General features: G+C 40.8%; 1 protein-coding gene across 1 annotated transcript; it reads left to right on the top strand.

The window, feature by feature from the left end:
• Positions 1-5,401: 5,401 nt before the first annotated feature.
• Positions 5,402-23,495, top strand: mcrs1 (microspherule protein 1). The gene is made up of 14 exons (XM_080727578.1): positions 5,402-5,549; positions 6,549-6,712; positions 8,091-8,229; positions 8,898-9,062; positions 9,597-9,706; positions 10,279-10,387; positions 10,721-10,859; positions 11,707-11,782; positions 11,974-12,002; positions 12,977-13,069; positions 14,009-14,091; positions 14,961-15,048; positions 20,454-20,581; positions 22,228-23,495. The coding sequence occupies exons 2-14, from the start codon at positions 6,549-6,551 to the stop codon at positions 22,312-22,314; spliced, it is 1,410 nt and encodes a 469-aa protein (XP_080583704.1). The 5' UTR covers positions 5,402-5,549; the 3' UTR covers positions 22,315-23,495.
• Positions 23,496-26,257: the final 2,762 nt, after the last annotated feature.

Below are 26,257 nucleotides of genomic sequence, written 5' to 3'. Positions count from 1 at the left end.
ACCTGCCCAATTTGGGTTGGGGATGTGCATGCCTGCTCTCTTTTTCTGTTCTGACATCACCTCATCCCAGCTCAGCAGAAGGATATAGCTGACCTGTTCTGACATCACAATGATGTTGCAAATTAATTCCGTCGTTGTCCCTTTATGCCCATGGAGATCCCTGATGTCATCAATATCATCCCAGGTCAGCAGAAGGATATAGCTGCCTGTTCTGACATCACAATGATGTTGCAAATGAATTCCGTCCCTGTCCCTTGTATGCCCATATATGGAGATCCCTGATGTCATCAATATTAAGCCCATGTGTGTCACAGTGCGTGACACCTCATCCCAGCTTGGGCAAATATATATGGCCACATTTTGTCCAAATTAAACAACCAACCTCAATGCAAGACACACTTGCAAATGAACTTCGTCCTTGTCCCTTTTATGTCCATATATGGAGATCTCTGACTCTGATGTAATCACTATTAAGCCCAAATCTGGGAATGCCCATATCTGGACATATTGTGTCAGTCTCATGTGGTCTATGCTATGGGTCTATGACATCAAACATCTGTGATGTCAGACGTCAGTCATCTCCATATTTGGGAGAACATTAACAACACTTAAACAACCAACCAGGTCTGTGCACTTTTTGGGTCAAAGTTGATCCCATTAGTCTTTAAAAGACAAAGAAGCGGCCGCACACACTGTAGCCAAAGTGCCAATATTTATTTTAGGACGCAGAGGGAAAGTTGATCCCATGCCAAGGTGCCAGGCAGATGCGTGCACGCGCCTATGTGCACGTGCCCATGTGCACGTGCCCATGTTGTGTACCCTTTAGGGTGAAGTCGCTCCTTACTGGTATGTAAATTGATTATTAGTGCGTGACCTTAAAAGTTTGAGAACCAATAATGGCCTAGTGTACATCACTGATTCAAAAACATAGGGTCCAGGCTATAAATGATTGATAGTAGGAACCAAATGGACCCTCACAGGTCTGTAACTTCACGAGTGTACACATTTAACCAAAAATGGATGTTTTACATGTCCAATTTGGTTCCATTTAATGACATTTCCTTTGGGATTCACAAATAACACGGTCAGATTTGAGGATAAATAAACCCTTTCTTCAGTTGCCTGGCTGATGCGATGGTTCTGGTTCCATGGATGATGCTGTCCTCTGATAGTGATAGATGTGTGCAGGGGTGTCGCACCAAATTCTGGGCCCTGTGTACTTTAACTATTGAAAAATAGCTATTTTTGAAAAATCTAAAACATTTGTGCAAGTCTTTGAATATTTCAAATCCTTCAAAGACATGTTTCTATGTCAGTGGTGCTAAAACTTTTTCATGTCAAAGAACCCCGAAATGTATTTGGCCACGGACCCCCATATCAAAATATTTAGTTCCAGGGACCCCCAGAGCAAAATTTGAGTTACAAATGTTCGCTTAAAGAATACATATTCAAAGATTTGCACACATTTTCACGTCTTTTCAAAAATAGCAGATCTACAAGCTCGCAGCGTAGCACTCGGTGCCGTGCTGTGAGCTTGTATATCTGCTATTTTTCAATAGCTAAAGTATAAAATAATTCCAGGCCCCTCCACCTTGGGCCCTAGTAACTCAGTCCCACTCCTGGGAGTATACCGAGGCATTCCTAGGCCAGTTTGGAGATATAATCCTTCCATCTGGTCTTAGGTCTGCCACAGGGTCTCCTCCCAGTGGGACGTGCATCGAGGACCTTTCTAGGAAGGCGCTCGGGGGGCAACCGTATTAGATGCCCCAACCACCTATAAGCTGACTCCTTTCCAAGTGAAGGAGCAGCGGTTCTACTCCAAGTCTCTCTTGGGTGATTGAACTTCTCACCCTATCTCTAAGGGAGATACCAGCCACCCTTCTGAGAAAACTCATTTCGTCCGCTTGTACCCGAGCCCTTATACTGAGAATTGGACATGTGCAGAGGGCACATGTCCAATTCTCAGTCTGGCCAGTGGCCTCTCTGGCTTTATCTCCATAACATCTAACATATAACATCTAGCTGGAGCCCTGAAACTATCACGATTAAAGGACTTATTACATCACAGCAGGATTTATAAAACCTGCCCATTCATCTCCAGTAGACTTGACTTCTGTAATGGTGTCTTTACAGGTCTCCCTAAAGAATCGATCAGGCGACTCCTAATGGATTCACACGCTGCTGCTGCTGCTGCTGCTGCAGTCCTTACCTAGAAAATGTGGATCATATCACTGCAGTTCTTAGTGTTTCACACTGGCTCCCTGTGCGTCAAAGAACTGATTTCAAAGGCATTGAATGGCAGGCACGTGCACACAAAGACATCAAAAGGAGGCTTGAGACCCTTCCCTTTTATCCGTCCGTAAAAAGTGCCCTCGGCTCTCCAGACCATGAATGCAGTTTTCACTATGGTGAAAGAAATGCAAAATAACTTGATTAGGCAGTGTGATATCAAGCACCGAAAATAGCCGACCTCCAAGCTCACAACGCGTGCTTGGAGGTCTGCTATTTTTTTATATTTTCACCAAAAGGCCCTTTTAGAAATGTCAGCCCCTGCCTCTTTAACATTCTCTGAACGTCCCTGTTGAATGGGTTTAGGGACAACATACATTTCTGATATCATGAACCATCCAGATCTTTTTTTTTAATGCACCACATAATCTAGATAGAACAAACTCTCAGGAAACATTTCTGTTTGCTGCTGCCTTTCATTGAGATGTCTTTACCACAAGAAAGCACAACAGCGTGTTTACACCGGGGTCCAATTCAAATCATAAATTGTAGAAGGTACAGCAAGCAGTGGCGTCAGTTCAGAAAAAGCTAAGGTATGGCAACATGACTGTGACACCAGTCATGCCATACCTTAGCAACAGGCATGATAGCCTACATTTATTTTAAGAAGTACATTTTATTTTTTCCTTCGTTTCTACGGTTTCTTGGGCTGGATATGGCAGCCTGGAACGGTTGTTCAAGTACAGCTAAACTTGGCTGTGCAGCTGACCTGCGGAACCTGGGTATTAGTCCATGGGCCCGACGGGTTGTCGGTATCAAAAAGGTGGCAAAGGTTACCATGCATTTTTGAAAAGCTCTATATCTGTAGATTATATTTTGGTATGATAACCCTTTCTTAGACCCAGCTACATTGGTGTTATCAGCCTCTAGAGTTGGTGTCCCATTAACATTACATTACAGGACAAAAGGTAAAAATATTAATCTGCTTTTAGTAGCATAAGAGGGGTCAAACTAGGGGGTTTTCATGATGCCGAATCCATTGCAAGCATCTGTTTTGCACAAAAAACATTCCTTGGGCTATAAATGGCCTCAGAAGACAATGCATGTATGGGTGTGCATTCATGTTATTCGGAGGCATTAGGGTTTTATTTCTCATGCTAATCAGTCTAAAAGCGCCACATTTTGCACAGATGTAGCCCAGGGCATGATCTAATGATTTAGCTAGGGCGCCCGAGTCGGTGACCTTCGGGCTCCAGAAAACATCCACAAAACTCAGAAAAGTGATGACTCATCACTTTTCATCACTAAACCATTGTTTTTCTGGAGCTGTGGCGACCCCAAAGGTCGCCGACTCGGGCGCCCTAGCTAAATCATTAGAGCATGCCCTGGGCTACATCTGTGCAAAATTTGGCGCTTTTAGACTGATTAGCATGAGAAATAAAACCCTAAGGCCTCTGACTAACATGAATGCACACCCATACATGCATCGTATTCTGAGGCCATGTATATCCCAAGGAATGTTTTTTGTGCAAAACAAATGCTTGCAATGGATTCGGCATCATGACAAACCCCTAGTTTGACCCCTCTTATGCTACTAAAAGCAGATAATGTTTTTGCTTTTTTTCCCTGTAATGTAAATTTCATGGGACACCAACTCCAGCGGCTGATAACACCAATTTAGCTGGGTCTAAGAAAGGGTTATCATACCAAAATATAATCTACAGATATAGAGCTTTTCAAAAATGCATGGTAACCTTTGCCACCTTTTTGATACCGACAACCCGTCGGGCCCATGGACTATATATAGCCTTTACCATTCTGTCAAGATGGGGAGAATACAAGTGTGGAGAATACAATATAGCCTAATACCTTGTTAAAGTGATCATTTTGTTACATTTTGCCTTTGTAGTACTTTTACTGTAATTTAACCACATATAATAACCATCACAGATAGACAAAGAGATATTCATGGATTTATATTTAAATGTAACTTTTATTTTCCCACCTGGACCCAGGGTATGGCAGCTGCTTACCCCTGCCATACCTAATTGACGCCCCTGACAGACAGTAAAGTATATATGGGACATAGTACAGTAGTATCCTGCGGGGGACAAAAAGAGGTACCATGAGGAATATTATGAGGGAATTTAGGGAGCAGGAATGAGTGAGAAAGAAGCACAGGAGTCTACTGTTCATTATAGTGCTTGTTATTCACTTATTGTTAGGATGCATGTTATGTTATACCCCCACTTTTCCACTGTATTTTATTTATTTTCTTCTTTTTTTACAACTTTCTTTCTTTGCTATTGATGACACATAAAGGTTTATATGTAAATAAGCTGAAAGGCATTCTTGGATCTCCTTTTAGTTGACCTTGTACCAGTGAAACTCATGAAACTGCATGTACCTTTCCCTATGCAATCTTCTAATAAAGTTTTCAATCAATCAATCAATCAATCAATGTCATATGTAATGTAGCCTAAAACACATTATTTATCATGCCATGCTGTTAGGATTGATGTTATTAAGTCTCTGTTTACATTTTTGATTTGATGCATTTGATTTATGTTATGTGCATGCTTTGGCAATGTAAAACACATTCTTTTATTTATCATGCCAATCATCAATCAAGCATTTTGAGCAGCAGAAGTAGGCTATATCATATTATACTTATATTATACCATGTTGAACAAGTATTGTTGTGTGATTCACAACCCTGGCCAGGAGGCGGCGATATTGCACCAACAATAAAGCGGATGTCCGTCCGCCGGAAAAGAAGCGGAGGAGGCTGGGCTGTGCTCGTAGGGGATGGTGTTTTTTACTGGTGTTTCAGTCCGAGTGTGGGGAAAGGGTGCGTTCGGAAATGCGCACCGGACTGCGCGGGCGTGTATCGTGGGCTTGCCCAGGCCTTACGGCCTGGGCATAAATATAACGATTGCATTCACCACGGCTTCGTAACTCGCGCGGCGCTCCGCCGGCCGCGCGGCCCTGGCCCGCTCTTCGCGGCCACTCGCGCCTGCGGCGCTCGGGGGCGAAGAGCAGGACCAAGGTCCGCTGGCCTTCGCGCCGCTTGCAATGTCGTGGACAATAAAACGAGCGCACCCTTTCATACACTCTGACTGAATCACCAGTAAAAAACACTCTCTCGTGCTCGTAGTGGCTAATGCTAATGTTGTTGTTGTTAGCCTGTTTTACAGCAGATACTGTCTAGCAATCATCTGATGGCTGCTAGCTAGGATAACTCGCTAAAGAAGCCTCATATATGTTTACAGACAGTATTTATACCATTCCAGAGTGGGAGATATAAAGAAGAGCAAAAGGTGAGTTTCTAGACATAAACGTAAGCATTCTATTTGACTCATTGAATGCTGTTAGCTTCATGCTAGTTAGCTAACTAGCAGCAGCAGCAGCAGCACTAACCCTACTATAACTTCACTGTAGAGCCTGTGTCAGGAAGAACAGCATTATGTTAAAGTATGTCTTATAACATTAATTAATATGAACCATACAATGTGCTGTTAATGCTGGTTATGAGTCTTGTTGATGCCACATGTCGCTAGATGGCCCTCGCTCACTATAACAACACAAGGCCATGTTATGATGTAAACAAACAAAGGCTAACTAATATTAGCCTTTGTTTTACATGAGGATAAGATGATAGTATAATGATGTGACAGACTGTCACCAAACATGACATGCAGACTCACACTGACAGTGCATTTAACTAACTTTAAACCAGTTTAGTTTTTTCTGTTTATTTGTTTACACAATGGTATTCTATTCTCTCTTAATATGCTTGATTCGTGTGTATTTCCTGACATTTTAACCTCTTGAACCAGTAAAATAAACGTCACGTTTGGCTTTGGCTCTTTCTTGGTCTGCTCTTTTTTCCCCTCTGTGCCGAAAATAGCAGATCTACAAGCTCATGCTGCCTCACAGCTTGCTTAAAGCCCTCAGACCCCAGATCTACACTGAATATAATCTGAAATATACAGTATGTTATAAACATAGCCCCCCCCCCCTGATATCTATGTACCTTTGGTCATAAATGGCAGGGAATTGTACATAATGCTCCACAGTAAAACCCAGTCAATTACTGTGCACTGTATGTCTTAAGAGTTGCTCACAACAATTCTACATTCTACACAGGGCTTGACATTAACAATATGTTGACATTAATCTGTGCCTATAACGTGTGTCCAGATGCAGGCAGGTTAACAATATGCTGACATTAATCTGTGCCTCTATAACGTGTGTCCAGATGCAGGCAGGTTAACAATATGTTGACATTAATCTGTGCCTCTATAACGTGTGTCCAGATGCAGGCAGGTGCATCAGTGGGCGGTGCATCCATGGCCGTGGGCGGGGCTCAGAGTCGATCAGAAGACGAAGAGTCGTTGGGAATAAAAGACATCAAAAGGACGGCGACACAGGCCTTCGGTGGAGGTGGAGGAGTTGTTCCCAAACGCAGGAGTTCCTCCAGGTTGGACCCGATAACATCATTCATTATTGTTCTGTACTCATAGATTAAAGTTCTTCTCAGTCGCCACTCGCCACAACTGTTTTCAGTCATTTGGATTTAGGGATGGGATGATAATCGCTATTATCGTTTACCGTGATAAAAAAACGCTCACGATAATCGTATCGTGAAATCATCCACCGCCATTTGCTGAGCTGCATATCCGGTACCATTTTAAAATCTCTGTAATTGGTAAAACGGATCTGTAAGTACTGTACTTGATACAATCTTTTTTTCCACTCTCTACCAAATCTCTTTGCCAAAAAGCCCATCTACAAGCTCACAACAAGCGCTTGTTGTGAGCTTGTAGATCTACAAGCTTGTGAGCTTGTAGATCTGCTGTTTTTAGCCGATCTACAAGCTCACAACGCAATGTGTCGTGAGCTTAATGTAGGCGGGGCTGAAGTGCAAATAACCATGATAAGGCAGACCCTCGAGTGTAATATTGCGATTATACAACAGTTGCCCTTACAAAAAAAGAAAAAAATAACACGTCATCAACTTCATTTCATAGTACCATTAAGATATTTGATAGGAACTTTAAATTTTGTAATGCCTCGTTTAGCTACTATGTCCCTGAACTTCACATGAAAACTGCTAGCCTAGCCGCTTCAGCTCTTTCTCAACCAGCACAGCTGAAATCTTTGTTTGATGCATGCAGTAGTGCACATTATTTGCACAGGTAGAGAGCCATTTCAACCAATCGGATTGCTTCGTCGGAACTACATGTTGTATCATTTTACCCATTTAGGCCTAGAATTATTGAATGCTTTAACCAGTGAAAAATAGCAGATATACAAGCTTGCAGCGCGGCACTCGGTGCCGAGTGCCGCGCTGCGAGCTTGTAGATCTGCTATTTTTGAAAAAGTCGTGAAATGTGTGAAAAATCTTTGACTATATGTATTTTCAAAGGGAACATTTGTAACTCAAATTTTGCTTCTGGGTGGTCCCTGGAACTGAATATTTTGAGATGGGGGGTCCGTGGCCAAATACATATCATTTTGGGGGTCCTTCACATGAAAAGGTTTGAGAACCACTGACATAGTAGTCTCTCAAGAACAGACCAACTGAGCTCCAGCTAAGTGAAAAGGACCTTTTCTTTGACGATGGCTAAGCCAGATTGCTGACATAGAAACATAGGTTTTTTCAAAAAGTCTTAGAAGGATTCAAAAGACGCTTATAGAATCGGGTCGAAATTCGAATTTTCATGATTTTTCAAAAATAGCAGATCTACAAGCTTGAGCTTGTATATCTGCTATTTTTCAATGGTTAAAGCATAAAATAATGATACACAATAATGTGTACCCGTTCTGAATGGGTTAATCCATGATGGTGTGTCCAGGTCGATAAAGAGGAAGAAGTTTGATGATGAGCTGGTGGAGAGCAGTCTGGTGAAGTCCTCCAGCAGAGTGAAGGGCCCGCCCGGCATGGACCAGCCAATCAGATGCTCCGGGAGCGGCGAGCTCTCCGCCAAACAAAAGGTTAGAGCCAATCAGTGGTGAGCTCTCATCCAAACAAAAAGGTTAGAACCAATCGGCTCTCTCGTCCAAACACAATTTAGAGCCGCTGCTCTGGGAGTTGCGAGCTCTCATCCAAACAAAAGGTGACAACTATGAAAGGTCCATTTAAGTTGTTAGGGTGACCTTTACTTTCCAAAACACAAACCGGGGTCCGTCGATCGCCAAAAATCTGAGTCAATTTCCCAATTTTCCCATAGGTCAGTCCCCATAACATTTGTGCTGTTTACATTTCTGACTTATTTCTTGCTCTGAACAGTAGCACACCTAGTGCAAGCACCTTTCAACAGAACAGAACATGGTAAAAATCTATGTAAAGCACTCAAAACAGTCACCTTCCCAAAATAATGACCTACGTAATCTTTTGAGGAAAATTCTATGTTTGCATAAATCAGCTCTTAGTGACACTGGCCACCTCTGGTAAAATTGACTCAGGAAAAACTATTTCCAGAGTAAGTCACTTAATTCAGGTTTACAGTTGCCCAAGTCAAAAGTTTCAAAACACAAATTGACCTAAGTCATTTAATTCTCTTATGTTAACATAACTGCAGACAGTGTTATTTCCATGTCAATGGGGGAAATTATTAAGAAATATAATATATTAATCTCCACCGTCATGCTCTTCCTGTCAGGTGACAAAATCCAGCTCGGGTCTGACTCCGCCCCTGGCCATGGTGGTGACCCCGCCTCCAATGGCCAAGAGGATGAAGAAGAGCAAGCAGCCTCTACAGGTCACTAAAGACCTGGGGAGGTGGAAGCCCACCGATGACCTGCTGCTTATAAATGCTGTGTTACAGGTGAGACAAGTGTGTGTGCTATGCATCCTTCTATAGAAAAAAGAAAACCCCCAACTTTATATAAAAGGAAACGGAAATGGATGCATGTATGTATTATGGCTCAGGGGTAGAGAAACCGTCATTAGAACACGGAGGATTCCCGAAGGGTTCCCAGTTTGATCCTGGGCTCCCCCAGAGTTCGTGTTAAAGTGTCCTTGAGCAAGACTCTGAACTCCTAGTTGCTCCCGATGAGCAGGTTGGTGCCTTGGATGGTTTCCTCTGCCATCGGTGTGTGAATGTAATGCACAGCACAATCTATGTGAAGATGAATGCACCATTTACCATTTACTAATGTATCCAAGGTGAGAGAAGTCAGGGATAATGATAAGTTGAACTGTTTTATAATTGTGTGTGTGTGTGTGTGTGTGTGTGTGTGTGTGTGTGTGTGTGTGTGTGTGTGTGTGTGTGTGTGTGTGTGTGTGTGTGTGTGTGTGTGTGTGTGTGTGTGTGTCTCTGTCTCTGTCTCTGTCTCTGTTTGTTGTGGGTATGTTTCAGACCACAGACCTGACCTCGGTTCATCTAGGGGTGAAGTTCAGCTGTCGTTTCACGTTACGGGAGATTAAGGAGCGCTGGTATGCGCTGCTCTACGATCCTGTCATTTCAAAGTAAGAACGCATCTTAGTGTTTTAATTTTTGTATAATTCTTTTATCATACCTCATTTTCTTATTCACGGCCTGTTGTCAGCATGGATTGAATTGTCTGCAATCTGCATGTCTTCTATGGAAGCATGTTGCACAGCGAATATCGCCGATCTACAAGCCGCCATAGAGAGGCTATTTTTGGTTATTATTTTTAAGATAATTTAGGGCATTTAAATGGTCAAACTAGCAATATGTTCTGAAACATCTTCCATTGAACCCTAATGGTCTGTGATATTTCATATCATAACGGCAAATGTTAAAGCCTCGGTCTGAGTTCTTCACCTGGTTGGCAGTATGTAGAACAGCAGCAACGATATGAATAAAACATCATACTATATTTACATCAGCGTGGCACCGAGTGCTGCGCTGTGAGCTTGTATATCTGCTATTTTTTAATAGTTAAAGCATCAAATAATGCTTAAAGTGGTTCCAGGTATACAAAATGTTTTAGTGGTGAAATGTTCTTTTGCTTTCCTCTGTGTGTGTGTGTGTGTGTGTGTGTGTGTGTCTGTGTGTGTGTGTGTGTGTGTGTCAGACTGGCATGGCAGGCTATGAGACAGCTCCACCCAGAGGCCATCGCTGCCATCCAGAGCAAAGCTCTCTTCAGTCAGGTTGAGGAGGCCTTACTGGCCAAGATCGGTTCTGTAAGTGTGATGATGTTGATTTACATTGGTCTATATAGTACTCTAACAAATGATATTAAAAGGCTGACTAACTTGTAGGTCGATCTGCTACTTTTGATGCTTTAGTGTTGCGATCAAGTAGGGGCGTTAATTAACGAAAAACCACCAAGTTAAAATATGGAGTGACGTACTTCATCATACCTTAACTTTCCATGTGTCTGCTTCAACAGACGAGCCAACCTAAACCCTTTTCATGTCTGATTAAACAGACTAGCCATCCTAAACTCTTTCATGTTGTTCTGATTCAACAGACTAGCCAACCTAAACTCTTTTCATGTTTTTCTGGTTCAACAGACTAGCCAACCTAAACTGGAGGTGTTTCAGGAGTTGTTGAACAAGCACCCCAGCATCCTGCACCCTTGTCGAACGCCCAAGAGTCTGCTGGTCCACTGGCAGCTGCTGAAGCAGTACTACTTGCTGGATGACCAGAGTGGTGAGTTAATGCACTGCTTCTCTCACCTTTTCAGGCTGTGGCCCCTTCATTGTTTGCCTTTGAAAAGGTCTTAAAATGGTAACACAAACCCATGAGACAAATATAGGTAAATTCTCCTTCTACAACACTGTGTGGAATTCCTTGACCCCTTCCCTTAAAACATGTAACTCGCTGGCCTCCTTCAAAACTGCCATGAAAATTCACCTTTCAGGACAGGCGAGAAGTGAGCTTACCTCACCTCCACCCCTATTTTCCCCTACTCTGTACATATCCACCTGTTTCCGCAAGAATTTACTGTAGAATTATGTGTGAGACACATCCAGAGAACAGCTGACATACGGTACAAGCTCATGTTGCCGCCCACCTTCTGCGCAATGCACGATGAGACGCTGGAAACTTGCTGATAGTGTTTTATAATTGCGATGATATTTGATTGTTTTTTGTTGCTATGTTGTCCATGAATTGAATACCAAGGACCTCCAACGTAAACAAGACCGTAAAGGGCTTATTTGAGGTGTTCCTTTTAGGCAGGGTGTTTAACCCATTTAGGCCTGCTTTAACCAGTGAAAAATAGCAGATATACAAGCTCACAGCGCGGCACCGAGTGCCGCGCTGCGAGCTTGTAGATCTGCTATTTTTGAAAAAGTACAATTTGAAAATGTACAATTTATTTTTAGTCTTGATCATATTTGTACTGTTCTTCATTTTTGTCTAATAAAAATATTCAATATTCAATCAATCAATCAAACTTTGAAATGTGCAGATACCCTGTATACACTTAAAATGTATGTTGGTTTGTTACTAGAAAACATGAAGCTAATCATCTGGGGATTTTGTGTCGTTTCAGTCCAGCCTCTCCCTAAAGGTGACCAGGTGCTCAACTTCTCTGATGCAGAGCAGATGGTCGATGATGCAAAGTTAAAGTAAGATATAGTCTTTACTCTCATTATTATTTAACATTTCACCTCTGTATTTTTTCTGAAATATTTTTGAATATTGAATATTTTTGAAAAGTAAAATTCAGTGAAAAGCTATCATTGCGTTTCGCTCTAATTTGACACAGGTCCATTGCTCATGATGTAACAGTTAATGTATGTCTGGCTTTATCCTATAGGGAGAGCAGGGATGAAGTGTTGGAGCATGGTAAGAAATATTGATTCATATTCATGCATGTTTTGTGGGTGCCATGGCATTGGTCCGAAGGTTCATTAGTCAGAAGGTTCATTTGTACGAATTTGTTAAGAATACTATTTAGTTAGGGTTACTGAGGTTAGGTTTAGGGTAAGGGTTAGAGTTCTAACCCAATTTGTGTGTTAGTTATAGTTTCTTAACACATTTGGTTCTTTATATATAATTAATTATTTAGACACCTTCTGCCTGGGTTTTTCCGTTGATTGTACCTTATGTTGAAGACCCACCGTGTCCATGTTGTGGAAATTCACTATGTTGTAATATCGATCAACATGTTTTCTTTCACACAGAAAAGAAACATTGTTACCCTAACAGTCTGTCGCTTAGATACAGTTCCCTGTTTTCTTTCACACAGAAAAGAAACATTGTTACCCTAACAGTCTGTCGCTTAGATACAGGCCGGTAAAAAAACAAAAAATAAATAAAAAACGTTTCTCGACGATCTACGCGATCTGAAGATGGATTTCGAGATAAAGCCATTTTACTGTCAAAGCATTGCGTTGAAACCAACAGAGGATATTCACTTCCTGATGACGTCCTTTCCCAAAGGATCACAGGAGATTGAGTTTTCTTTCACCCGCGGGTCCCAATGAACATGCGTTACTGTTATTTAATATAAAAGCGATATCCCGACTTGAATCGGGAAAAGCACCGCACGGCCAGGTTTGAAATCCAGACTTTAGTCGGGAAAAGCACTAAATGGGTTAATTATGACTAAACATGGCTACCCTGTGTGCCTCACATATTTAACCAAATTGTGTCTGTGTATGTGTGTGTTGGGGGGGGGAAATTGCTGACATGATGGTCGCTACTCGTGTTGGCGTGTTACTTTGTAAATATGTGTTCATAGAGGTTTTAGTAGTGTCGTCTCACTGGTCTGGCATGTTTTAACACTCTCTCTCCGTTCCCTGTATCGTCCTCCTCAGAGCTGATGATCTCAGACCGCCATCAGAAGAGGGAGATCAGACAGTTGGAACAGGAGCTGCCTCGCTGGCAGGTCCTGGTAGACAGTATCACAGGTAAGCAGGCTAACTGTCTGGCAGGTCCTGGTAGACAGTACACAGAAAAATAAGAAAGTTATATACAAGTTCGTTAAACTGGAATTGTACACCGATGTACCTGCAAAATAAAAAGTTACATTTTAATCTCAGATGATGTTAAAAGCCAAAGAGAAAAGGTGAGCGAAAGAGGGAGTTTCCGTTTGACCGAATCCGAATGATGTGAAACGCTGCGTCCACGCAACCCCATTCCACACACAGTGCCTCACCCCTCATCCCTAAACTTCTTTGCCTTCTTTGCCTGCTATTTGAAGTATTTTAGTGGGGGAAAAAAGCAAATCATTTTAAGGATAAGGGGTCCTTAGGGCCCACAGTCTGCAAACAAATATAAACTAGAAGGGTGCAAGTGTGTTTGCACTGACGTGAGTTGTGAGGAATCCACTGGGAATTTCAACTACGCTATACCAAGAGGAGGTTGAACAACCACCAGGCCAGCAGACTTCAGGTCCAAGCACGTCATCATAGATACTCACCATTTGCACACCTGTAATCCATGGGTTTAATAAAACTTGTAAAGAGTGATGTTATCCGGGTTGTAAGGCTGGATATCTTGGACGATATGATGTCCAATCAGAGGTCAGAAAAAGGTTAACAACAACAAATCATATATTGGGATGTCAAGCGAAGCATGACCAATCGTGTCTGGTCTGGACATTATATTGTTCAAGATATCCACCCTTACAACCCTTATAACATTACTCAAAAAGTTTACAAAACACAACTATCAGACCGAATACAATAGTAGAATAGTACTAGTACTAGCCTATAGCAACCACACTAACTACTATCACATTTCAGTTACAAGCTCACAACATGTCACACAGCTTGTAGATCGACAAGTTTTGTCAAGTGACATACAGCGTTGACATATAACTCAAGCGTTGGTTTGTTTTCCTCCAGGGATGAACCTGCCAGACTTTGACAACCAGACACTAGCAGCACTAAGAGGAAGGATGGTTCGCTACCTCATGAGATCACGAGAGGTGAGTTCCCCTTTTTATTCCCGAACCGGAGCCGACAATCACGGATGAGTTTAGCTGCGAAAAAGAGCGGCTCTCTGGCTTTTCTGAGTTGTTTAGAGTTACGGAAAGTTTGGCAAGCAAGGTGTAGAACTTCGGCCTAGAACCTCAAGGCTATCTTACCTTTAGATGCACTTATTTTCACGGCTCATAAACAATAATGGCGTTCGAGCAATACGAATAAGCAATTTAGCATTAAATCCCACCGCTCGCGGTTGGAGATGCAGTGGATTCGCTCATGGACATCATAACATCAGAATAACGTGGTAAAATGGCTAGTCCAAAATTCCCCAACCTTGGGGTCCCCTGGAACCCACTCAATCAAGGACCCCCGGGGGTCCCCTGGACCCCACTTTGAGAACTACTGCTATATTCAGTGCTGATTAACACAGAGCAGCGCCAACTAGTGATGGGCAATCCCGTTCATTTCAGTGAACGGATCATTTCGTTCACGTTCACGGTAATGATCCGTTCAAAAGACCTGTTCAAATGATTCGTTCATAGCGCGATCGTCCCGTGAAAAACACAATCGCGGGAGTGTTTTTATTACGTCGCGAGTACAGCCCGCCGTCGCGTCCTGTCTGCCGGCCGGGGCTATTAGGGGGAGGGGCGGGGGTGTGAACAAAAGTGTGAACGACCCATTTCAGGGATTTGAACGAATCGTTCACGAGTCATGCTAATGATTCGATTCTTATGAACGAATCACTCATGAACGACACATCACTAGCGCCAACATGGTGCCAGACTTGTGGCGTGTTTGTTGAAGTGTTTCTGTCATCTGTCTTATCTTTGCGTTCATGTTTGCTTAACTTAATTTTCCACTGTTCCCACAGATTACGTTGGGCAGAGCAACTAAGGACAAACAGATTGACGTAGACCTGTCACTGGAAGGCCCCGCCTGGAAGATATCCCGGAAACAAGGTGACATTTAAACACTCGACACTCCTACATATTATTTTATCTTGCAGTAATGGCTGTATAACATTATTGTCCAATCATTTTCAGTATGACAAAGGCCTAGAATTATTGAATGCTTTAGCTATAGAAAAATAGCAGATATTGTGAGCTTGTAGATCTACTATTTTTGAAAAAGTCCTGAAAATGTGTGCAAATCTTTGAATATATGTATTTTTAAAGCAAACGTTTGTAACTCAAATTTTGCTTCTGGGGGTTCCCTGGAACTAAATATTTTGAGATGGGGGTCCGTGGCCAAATACATATCATTTTGGGGGTCCTTCACATGACAAGGTTTGAGAACCACTGACACAATAGTCTCTCAAGAACAGACTAACTGAGCTCCAGTTAAGTGAAAAGGAACTTTTCTTTGAAGATGGCTAGCCAGATTGCTGACATAGAAACATAGGTTTTTCAAAAAACCTTTGAAGGATTCAAAAGACACTTATAGAATCGGGTCAATCGAGCTTGTATATCTGCTATTTTTCAATAGTTAAAGCATAAAATAATGATACACAATAATGTGTACCCGTTCTAAATGGGTTAACTTGATAACATGCTGAGAGCTGGTTTAGTGACACTTGATAAGCTAGTTGGATTCTTTATTGGCCTTCCAGACGACCAAATGGTTACCAATGGTTGTAGATCAGCTATTTTCACAATTTTGAACTATGGAACCGAGTGTAATGCCTCCTCAAACCCTACAATTCCAGGGGCTTGTCAGGGTTGGTTGGGGCGGGAGCAGGGTGGGAGTCCCCAGTTAACATGATTATTTTGGGGGGTCAGGGCATGAAAGGTTTGAGAATCAATGTTATATGTGATGTCTAGAATCAATGTTATATGTGATGTCTAGAATCAATGTTATATGTGATGTCTAGAATCAATGTTATATGTGATGTCTTTGCTGCTGAGATCTGAGAGATCTCAATAATTTCAAAAGGCAATATCATGTGTAATAAATTAATATACGGAAACATTTCTTATTGGAAGTGATGGGGTACAATGTATCTTGCAATAAACTAATGCTTAAAATACGAAGGACTTATAATAATTTAAAAAATATATATTACAAAATGTAAGAGTCGAGGTAGGAAACCTCTTGCTTAGAGGAGAGCAGAATTCCAGACAGCCAGTGACTGAGCTTAACGGCAGGGCTTCACCAAGCCTTTTCACGCGTGTCAGTGCGTATGCGGGGCGTGCGAGCGTATGCGCGTTTTGGAAAGATCCAATATCTATCAATGATGTCGGCTACACCAGGCTCACGGATAGCGCGAGCCCCGGATACGCATGCTGTAAAAATAGGATCAGTTCTATTTTGTGCGTGCGCGTATGAGTTTTGTACACAAACTCCCTGGTTTCTCACACATATACTCCCTCCTTGGTGTAGCCAGGGGCTTTTCGCACACGCACAGACAGTGCACGCGTGCATGCGCCTTTTCTGGTGTAGCCCAGCCGTCAAGGACTAACTTTATTCATTACTAATTATGATCGCCCGGTCATCAAATTATTGGCTTAGGAATATGGCAAAATGAAATAAAAACTCCATGAATTCAAGGTTTCATCATGGGGGGTGTAATTGATAGAAAATAAGTCATTCTTTTTGGTGAACTACTTCTTTTTTAATGGGTTATGCTTATGGCATACAGTAACTGTTTGTAGGGCTGTCACAATTACTACATAATCGTCTAATCGTGAATTTTGAAATAATCGTGATTATTTTTCATAATCGTCATAATCGTTTCCATGTTGAAAAATGTTCGTATTTAAAAAAATTGTGGAAATAGCAGATCTACAAGCTCACAACGCGTCGCATTGCGACGCGTTGTGAGCTTGTAGATCGGCTATTTCCACTATCAATGTTATTTTTTAAGTATAAAGTTGTCAAATATATATTTTTTGTATATTTAGGTTATGTGTCATGATAGCCATGTGCAGCTTCAAAGCCTAAAAGCCAAACAGAAATGTAATCATCAACGACAAATACACAATTAAATCGTTAATCGCCAATTATTTGACAATTAATTGTCATGTAAAATGTCATATCGTGACAGCCCTAACTGTTTGTCTAATTGCCCCAATTATGCATGAGGATTAGGTTGACCCAAGCGATCTAAAAACACTTCAATTAAAGGAGAGGAGAGGAGTAAAGGAGAACCCTCCCTTTTTCTTGGACCCTTGGTCCTAAGTACAAAGTGTGCTTATTAAAGTGAATCTATCCTGGCAAAACATTACCTAAACCATATTTAGCAAACCACATGTCAGTTTAACCTAAGCATTTTCAGAACATCATCATAATAACATTCCCATATCAGAAGCCGTTACCATGTTGAAGAGACAGGGGGTGCAGTAGAGTCATATATGGGGTGAATTCTACCATTGTAGAGCAGCGACAAATGTTATGGATGTGTGTTTTGAGTTTGTTGGATTTCTTTTAATGGAAATGATTTTATTTATTTTAAAATATGTTGGAATTCGTTTAATTGATGAAAGTTTATGTATTTTTACCTTTTGTAAGTCTTTTGAAATAATATATATTTGTAATGGAAGGCACAAAAAGGGGATATAAAAATGAGTCTGCAACCCAAACATGGGTCCTGACTTTAAAATACCTGGTGATGTGTGAGGGGCTATAAACTCTACTTTACTGACGCACCACAAGTTTACACCTTTAAAAAAGTGGGTTTGAAAGAAAAGTCCTTTTGCACACTTAACATTGGCTGCGTCGGAGTAATGAGAAAAAGGGAATCCCATACACTTCAAAAATAATATATCAGGCATCCCATGTGTGGCACATTCCCATGTGTGGCCGTTACGGCAGTCCAGGGGTGCCGCGAGATAATTTGATAATATTTGGAATTTACACTTGAAAAAATATTATTTTGTATAATTTTAAACTTGAAGTACAAAGTTATTTTCAGTCAGTTCTAACCAAAATGGCTGTTATCTCAACGTTTTCCTCGCAACATAATCACTAAAATATCGTCACTGTCGGGCAGAAACCTTGTATCTCCTCATGTCTTTTGCCCTGCTTCATCATACAAGACCGTCGCACAAAACTAGTGAAAACAGCCGATCTACAAGCACAATGCCTCGCATCGCGAGGCGTTGTGTGCTTGTAGATCGGCTGTTTTCACTAGTTCAGTACATTTTATAGATGATAAATACAAAACGAACGCTTTTGGACATACAAGGTTTCCACCCGACAACAACGACATGCTATAAATATAACGTGCTGGGAGAGAAAATTATAATGTAGGGGTGCCTCAGATTAAAATAATATTTATCAGGGTGCCCTGAGCCAAAAAAGTTTGGGAACCCCTGCCCTATAAGAATAGGGAATGAAAACAAAAGGATAAAGTCAGATAACAGGACAACAATATCAAATATTCATAAGGTGCGTGCTAAAAAAAAGGAAATAAGAATGTCAGTCTCTCTTGTGCAAGTAAGAGACAACACTTAGCAGCAGCTACTGTATGACGCTGATATCTTGTAAATGTACACAACACATAAGTGATAGCAGCAGCCATGTGTATTCATAAAGCCATAAATACATAAAGTGATAATAATGCCTGTGTTATGGCCTTATTGGCCTGTGCATGAACCCATGCTCACTGCTGTAGAGCAGTGGCTTCTCAAAGGTTTTTTCATGGCAAGGACTCTTCTGCAAACTGCAAACTCACAAAATGCATAAAGAAGGAAGACATTGGAGCAAACTCGGATAATTAAAGCCTTTTTAACAACTGTGTCCAAGGCAAATATCTTCAAGTCATACCATGAACAGGCTACAAATGGCTTAAGCAACAGTAGTTAAAGGAGCTATAGTCAACTTTTTCTTGAAAAACGGATGCTAAAATAAAAATAATGTTTCGAAAATATTTTATAAAAAAATAAGCTATGTGTTAATTAAAGAATGACCACAAAAAGCGTAAAATAATGATAAAATAATCATTTTGGCCATTGTCGGGCTGACACTTTGTTTACATCCTAGTCTCACACTATCAAAGAATAGACTAGAATGTAAACAAAGTGTCTGTCCGACAATGGCCAAAATGATTATTATGACATATATGAAGCTTATTTTTTTATAAAATATTTTTGAAACATATTTATTTTAGCATCCGTTCAAGAAAAGTTGACTATAGCTCCTTTAATGTAAATAGTTAATGCTTTGTCAACTACTCGTGCTTTTTGGGGGTCCTTGACACAAAAATGTTTGAGAACTGCTCATTTAGAAGGCATTTGTAGAATCGACTTCGATAATAATAAAAACAAAAAAACAAACACTGGACCGCTGTTGAAGACCTGTGTTTTACTACATACATGTACAGTACTGCAACCAGCCTCAGCAAACAGATACATGTAATAATATCTCAAATCAAAGTTAGATGCATGCGTTGTGCATGAAGGTTTTTCCAGAACGTTGTCACTCTGGTATTTTGCATGAGTGTGTAGTCTTTGTTATTGTTTTTTTAGATTCAGGCTTGTTGTTTTTGTGGGTTCAGCTCAATCTGTTCCATTTGGCAGCATCACCCATGGTGGTGGGTTGGAACAAAACGGACACTGATTAAAGCAGTTCTATTTTTATCTGAAATGTTTTAAAAATGCTGATCAATTAAATTGGTATTTCGTCTCTGTCGGGTGGAAACCTATTATCCATAACTGTTACTTTTCAAGATTCAAATTCAAAACCATCAAAAGTAGCAGACCTGACTTGATGCTAGGGCGAATAGTGATTTTTAGTATTCGAATTATTCTACCTCAAAGTATTCGAATAGTCGAATATTCGACAGGACTGGCCAAACTGTCAGCAAGATGGCAAACATTGTAAAAATAGCCGATCTACATGCTCACAACGCCTCGCGTTGTGAGGCGTTGTGAGCATGTAGATTATTTTCACAATATTTATCTGTGGAACCGAGTCACATTAATACCTACAATTCCAAGTGCTTGTCAGGGTGGGGGTCCCCAGTTCAAATATGTTTATTTTGGTGGTCACTGCCTAAAAAGGTTTTGAGAACCCCTGGTATTAACAAATTCATCCACCAGGGGCATTGACAACTAATTCTTATGACTTAATATCTAGCCAAGCTTTATAAACTATATCTTTTTTAAAGAGAAAATAAAAGAAATAAAAAGCGAATATTCTACTTCGGTGAACAACATCGAATAGTGACTTTGATATTCGAATATTCGAATATTTGGTGAATGCCCTACTTGACGCTGTTGTGTAACGCTGTAGTCAGCGATCAATGAAGTGGGGGAGTTAATTTAGGAAACGGAAGGATTTATGGCTTTTACATTCTTATCCTCCCCGTTCAGCAGCTGGTCTGACTTGTGGTTCATGGTATTTTCATATGTTTTCCGTTTCTCAGGGATCATCAAACTAAAGAACAACGGAGACTTCTTCATCGCCAACGAGGGCAGACGGCCCATCTACATAGACGGCAGACCCGTCCTGCAGGGAAACAAGTGGAAGCTAAACAACAACTCTGTGGTAGAGGTATGTAGATGGAGCCTGTTTATTAAAGGCCTAGAATTATGTAATGCTTTAACTATTGAAAAATAGCAGATATACAAGCTCACAGCGCGGCACCGAGTGCCGCGCTGCGAGCTTGTAGATCTGCTATTTTTGAAAAATCGGGAAAATTATAATTTTGACCCGATTCTATAAGTGTCTTTTGAATCCTTCTAAGGTTTTTGGAAAAACCTCTGTTTCTATGTCAGCAATCTGGCCAGCCATCGTCAAAGAAAAGGTCCTTTTCACTTAACTAGCTCTGTTAGTCTGTTCTTGAGAGACTACTATGTCAGTGGTTCTCAAACTTTTTCATGTGAAGGACCCCCAAAATGATATGCATTTGGCCACGGACCCCCAAATATTTAGTTCCAGGGACCCCCCAGAAGCAAAATTTGAGTTACAAACGTTCGCTTTGAAAATACATATATTCAAAGATTTGCAAAAATGTTCACGACTTTTTCAAAAATAGCAGATCTACAAGCTCGCAGCGCTGTGAGCTTGTAGATCTGCTATTTTTCAGTGGTTAAAGCATTCAATAATTCTAGGCCTAAATGGGTTAAATATGTATAAAACCCATCGACCGGCTTAACTACTTGAAACCTGGTGTCACTATTTCATTTTTCACTACTTTTTCATGACACTGCCATACGATTATGTATAAAATAGGGAATTAAGTTATGAAATAATGTAAAAAAAATTGAAATATAGAGACACAAGGTTTTACTATATTTATGTAAAGAATCGTCATCGCATATATAGTATATCGTCGTTCTCGGGTGGAAACCTGTCCAAAACCTTGCAAAGACGAAAGTTTTATAACGTTTTTTTAAAGGGATGTGTTGGAGCATGGTAAGAAATATTGATTCATATTCATGCATGTTTTTGTGGCCTAAAGAGTTCACACGTATTATTATATTGAGATACAATGCATCTTCAATTTGTGCGTTAGTTTCTTTACTATGACTAAACATGGCTACACCGGTCGTCTGGAACGGGACTCGATCCCGCAAACACGTCGCCAGGCATTAGAGCCTATGCCGGTATGCACCGCCTGGGCCGCTAGGCCAGCGGGCGCCCCAAGACGAAAGGTTTTAACCCATTTAGGCCTAGAATTATTGAATGCTTTAACCGGTGAAAAATAGCAGATATACTGTACAAGCTCGCAGCGCGGCACCGAGTGCCGCGCTGCGAGCTTGTAGATCTGCCATTTTTGTAAAAGTCTTGAAAATGTGTGCAAATCTTTGAATATATGTATTTTCAAAGTCCGTGGACAAATACATGTCATTTTGGGGGTCCTTCACATGAAAAAGTTTGAGAACCACTGACATGGTAATCTCTCAAGAACAGACTATCTGAGCTCCATTTAAGTGAAAAGGACCTTTTCTTTGACGATGGCTGGCCAGATTGCTGACATAGAAACATAGGTTTTTAAAATAAATCTTAGAAGGATTCAAAAGACACTTATAGAATCGGGTCAAAATTCAAATTTTCACGGTTTTTCAAAAATAGCAGATCTACAAGCTGTGAGCTTGTATATCTGCTATTTTTCAATAGTTAAAGCATACAATAATGATACACAATATAGTGTACCCATTCTGAATGGGGTTAACAACTCCTTGTGTCTTCCTCAGATCGCAGGCTTACGCTTTGTGTTCCTGATCAACCTGGAGCTCATCTCTCTGATCAAAGCCGAGGCGGCCAAGATGAACCAGCAGTGAATGGATGGAGTGGATGTGTGGGACTGTACTGAGACACACGCCTGGATCCTAGATGATCACAGATCTCCTGCCCATACGTCTGGTGTCCATTATTATCTCAGCGATCATTCTATCCATTACCTTTTGGATCAATTGAAAATGGCAGATCTGATGAGCTTGTAGATGCGCTTGAAAACGTGTCCCAAAACATGCCTAACACTACGTGAAATATGTAACATGGCAAAATGCTGCGCTGCACGAGCTGCGTGGGTGCCGCCTAATGTATGCAGGACGTCGTGTGACAAAAATACTGTAATAGATCTACAAGCTAGCAACACGTGGCACCGTGATGCGTTGTTGGCTTGTAGATCTGTTCTTTTTTTTTTGTCACGTGACTCCTTCGCTGGAGTCTGTCTCGGTGCATTGATAGAACACTGGTGTAGGCCTGTCACAATTATTACATAATCATCTAATCACAATTATTTGACATAATCGCAATTATTTTGTCATAATCGTTTCCATGTTGAAAAATGTTCACACATTTTCAAACATCTTCAAAAATAGTGGAAATGGCAGATCTACGAGCTCACAACGCACCGCGATGCGTTGTGAGCTTGTATCAATGTTCTTATAAGTATAAAGCTGTCAAATATGTCAGTCATTTCTTTGTATATTTAGGTTATGCGTCTTCTCTGCCATGTGCAACTTCAAAGCCTACAAGCCAAACAGAAACATAATTGTCAATGACAAAAACACAATTAAAATGTTAATTGCAATTGAGTGACAATTAATCATGTAAAATGGCATAATCGTGACAGCCCTGCACTGGAGTAAGTCTCAATCACTGTATGATTGCTATAGCTCTACAAATGTTGGTACAGTTTAATACTTTTGAAAATTCATTGTTAAAAACGTGTGGTAACCCCTGGATATACGGTATGGGTCAGGCTCTAGTATTGGTAGGCAGAGGTCTCTGGTCATCTTGGCTATGTGAGGATCACTGGCTGGATCCAGTCAGATCTTGGGACACAGAACCACAGACAAACGGCTGTTCCTCATGTGGTGCCACTTCCAGAATTCAACCCGCGACCGAGCTAAAAGGACTTCCAAATATTCTTTTTTTTTAAGATGTACATTTTGATAAGACTGCACACACCCTGAACCAAGAGGGACACGATTTCTGCTGGATATTTCAGTCTTTTCAATATTATAGAGGACACTGCGATGGCAGAACCGTGTTTATTCCAATGTTCAGAATACTGAATATAACTGTTGAAATTCTACATTAAAGCGTTGTTTTTCTTTTTTTTTTTCTCAAAATATTGAACTTTTATGTCTGTGCATTCTGAAGTGCTCTGTGTTCTTATTGCATGCGTTAGCGTGCACTAATACTTTTGGATACTAGTTCATGTGCCATTCAGTATAGGGAATAGCAGTGGGCATGGTTTACTGGTGACAATTTCCCCATGTGTCTTTTACAAAAATATTTATAACAATTATTTTAAGCCTAGAATCAAGCCATCCAGGATCCTGGTGACTCATGACCATAAAACCTTCATTCTGTAAAAAGAAAAAGATTTAAACCGCTAAGCAAAGGGCGTTTATTAAATGTATATCATATACCGGTAATTAAATATTCAAATATATATTTTAACAATCAAAGTTTCATGATCACAATTCACCAGGGTCCTGGATGGCTCGATTCTATGGTTAAAATTATTGATATAAATATTGTTGAGTGGTAGTCACACCACTCCACTCCTGTGTGTGTGTGTGCGTGCGTGCGTGTGTGTGTGTGTGACTATGAGACTATGTGTACACACGCACACACGCGACCCTGAAATGAACTGCTGCACACACGGCCACATGCACCACCGCTCACTTCAAACTTCTTTACTATGAAAATAGACTAATACAAGGTGTTTACATATGTTATTACCCTGGTTAACGTATCCCAGAAATATAGTAATAATTGAGACAGGGCTTGATGTAATGCATATACAATATACATTCTATCTCACCTTTGTACAGTATAACCAAAGGTTCATGTGATTAATGATAAAATACTGAAGTGCAGTACTTGACTAGCTATTGACCGGCATTGTATTATATTGTACTACAACAGTGACCGACTAACCTCAATGGGATAGAACAGGGGTGCCCAAAAGGTAGATCGTGATCTACCAGAAAGTAGATCACCAAGGGTGTGCAGGTAGACCACATGACATGCCTCTAAAAATATATAATTAAAATATAAAAAAAATATGTCAATATGACATCAAGAAGGACCTGTCAGCTCCCTTATGGCTTCTAAAGTAGGCAAACCTCCAATGCAATACTTTGTTCAAGAGTCAGTAGCATTACAAAGAACCCCACAACCTACCACTTCCATACCCCTTACAGTAAGTGCATGTGTTTGTCTAAAATGTAACGCCAGTGCTGCTATTCCAAAGCCTCCCTCAGGCCCTCAGCTAAAACATTTTGGATGTTATAGATCATGCTGAGCTAGTCATTTTAATCTCACGTCAAAAAAGTGTGGGCACCCCTGGGATAGAAGAATAGAAGAAACCTCTATGTGTGTTTATTTCATCAGTGCATGTGCCTGTGCATTTAATTCATGTGTGTACCGGTATTTACACAATGTGTTTTCATGATAGATGGAAACGGATAGGGAAGTGGGTTGATATTTACAGTTCTTTAAATTGCTTTTCTAACTTCACCCAGCTGATGGCATGGCTGTTCAGATGGCTCAGAGCTGTTAAGTGTCTTGTTCAGGAACACCTTTGACATCCAATCATATTATTGAATAATTAGTAATGCATTAATGTGCATGGGCTGCTTGGAAGCTTGGAAGTCAAAACAAAGGTTAAAGTTAAATTCAACAGGGCTCTCGTCCTCTCAACACATTTACAGGTGGGTTGCCAATTTCATCCAATTGAAAGAAAGAATCAATTTATCATCTTCAAATTTATCTGCCCACCACCTATGCCCACCACCCTCTCTTGTGGGCCCTTGGCCATAAGTGGGCTCATTAAAGTGAGTCTATCTGAGCAAAACATGACCTCAAATATTTAGAAAAGCACAGGTCACTTTACCCTTAGCATTTTCCTAACATCATTATAAAACTCTTTTCATTCATCAGTTCTCTCTCCTGATTGGATGAAACTGGTATCCCGACCTGAAAATATATGTTCTGTTTGCTATAGAGATGGGGGATTGGTGGGGAGCCCTTGTAACCGAACAAACACTAATAGCAAATCACTATCAGAACAAAACATATCAATTGATTACATAAATTAAGTAGGCCTAATACTTGGTAATTGATCATTTCCATTACTTATTAGTGGGGTCCGGGGACCCCCAGGATCTTTAAGGGGGGGATTCCAGGGGGTCCCCAGCCAACCATTAATATATCATATATCCTGGCTATATCATATATATTTTGGAAAAATCTTGAAAGTGTTTTTTTGTAGGCCTACTTTTTCTTTTAGTAGGCCTACTTTAAGTTCTGATGCCAAGACTTTGGTGTTGGACTACTTTTACAACATGTAAGCCTATATATAGCCTATGTTGAATTACGGACTTTTACTTGTAACAGTTAAAGTATTTCTATATTGCAGTAGGCTATTGATACTTTTACCTGAGTAAAAATTGAATACTTTTTCCACCACTGCTGTCAGTGGGTCTCAAAGTGGATTCCAGGGACTCTGTGGGTTCCTTAGGGGGCTCTAAATGGACCCAGACACTGAGACAAGTCTAAGTAACAAGACTAGTGTACAAATGGAATGGAACCAAATAAACCCTATTTGGTTCCATTTGTACACTGTCAGAGTTAAGGAGAGACCTTGAAATCTGAAAGTTTGAGAAACACTGTTCTAGGTGGTTCAGACTCAGAGCTGCCTCCCATGTGTTGTTTTGACAGAGTTTATCTTGAACGCACCTCAGCTCTGGAACAGGCTGATAA

Source organism: Nannobrachium achirus, assembly GCF_963921795.1.
Source record: "Nannobrachium achirus genome assembly, chromosome: 6".
Lineage (NCBI taxonomy): Eukaryota > Metazoa > Chordata > Actinopteri > Myctophiformes > Myctophidae > Nannobrachium > Nannobrachium achirus.
This window is presented reverse-complemented; position numbering and strand designations above follow the sequence as displayed.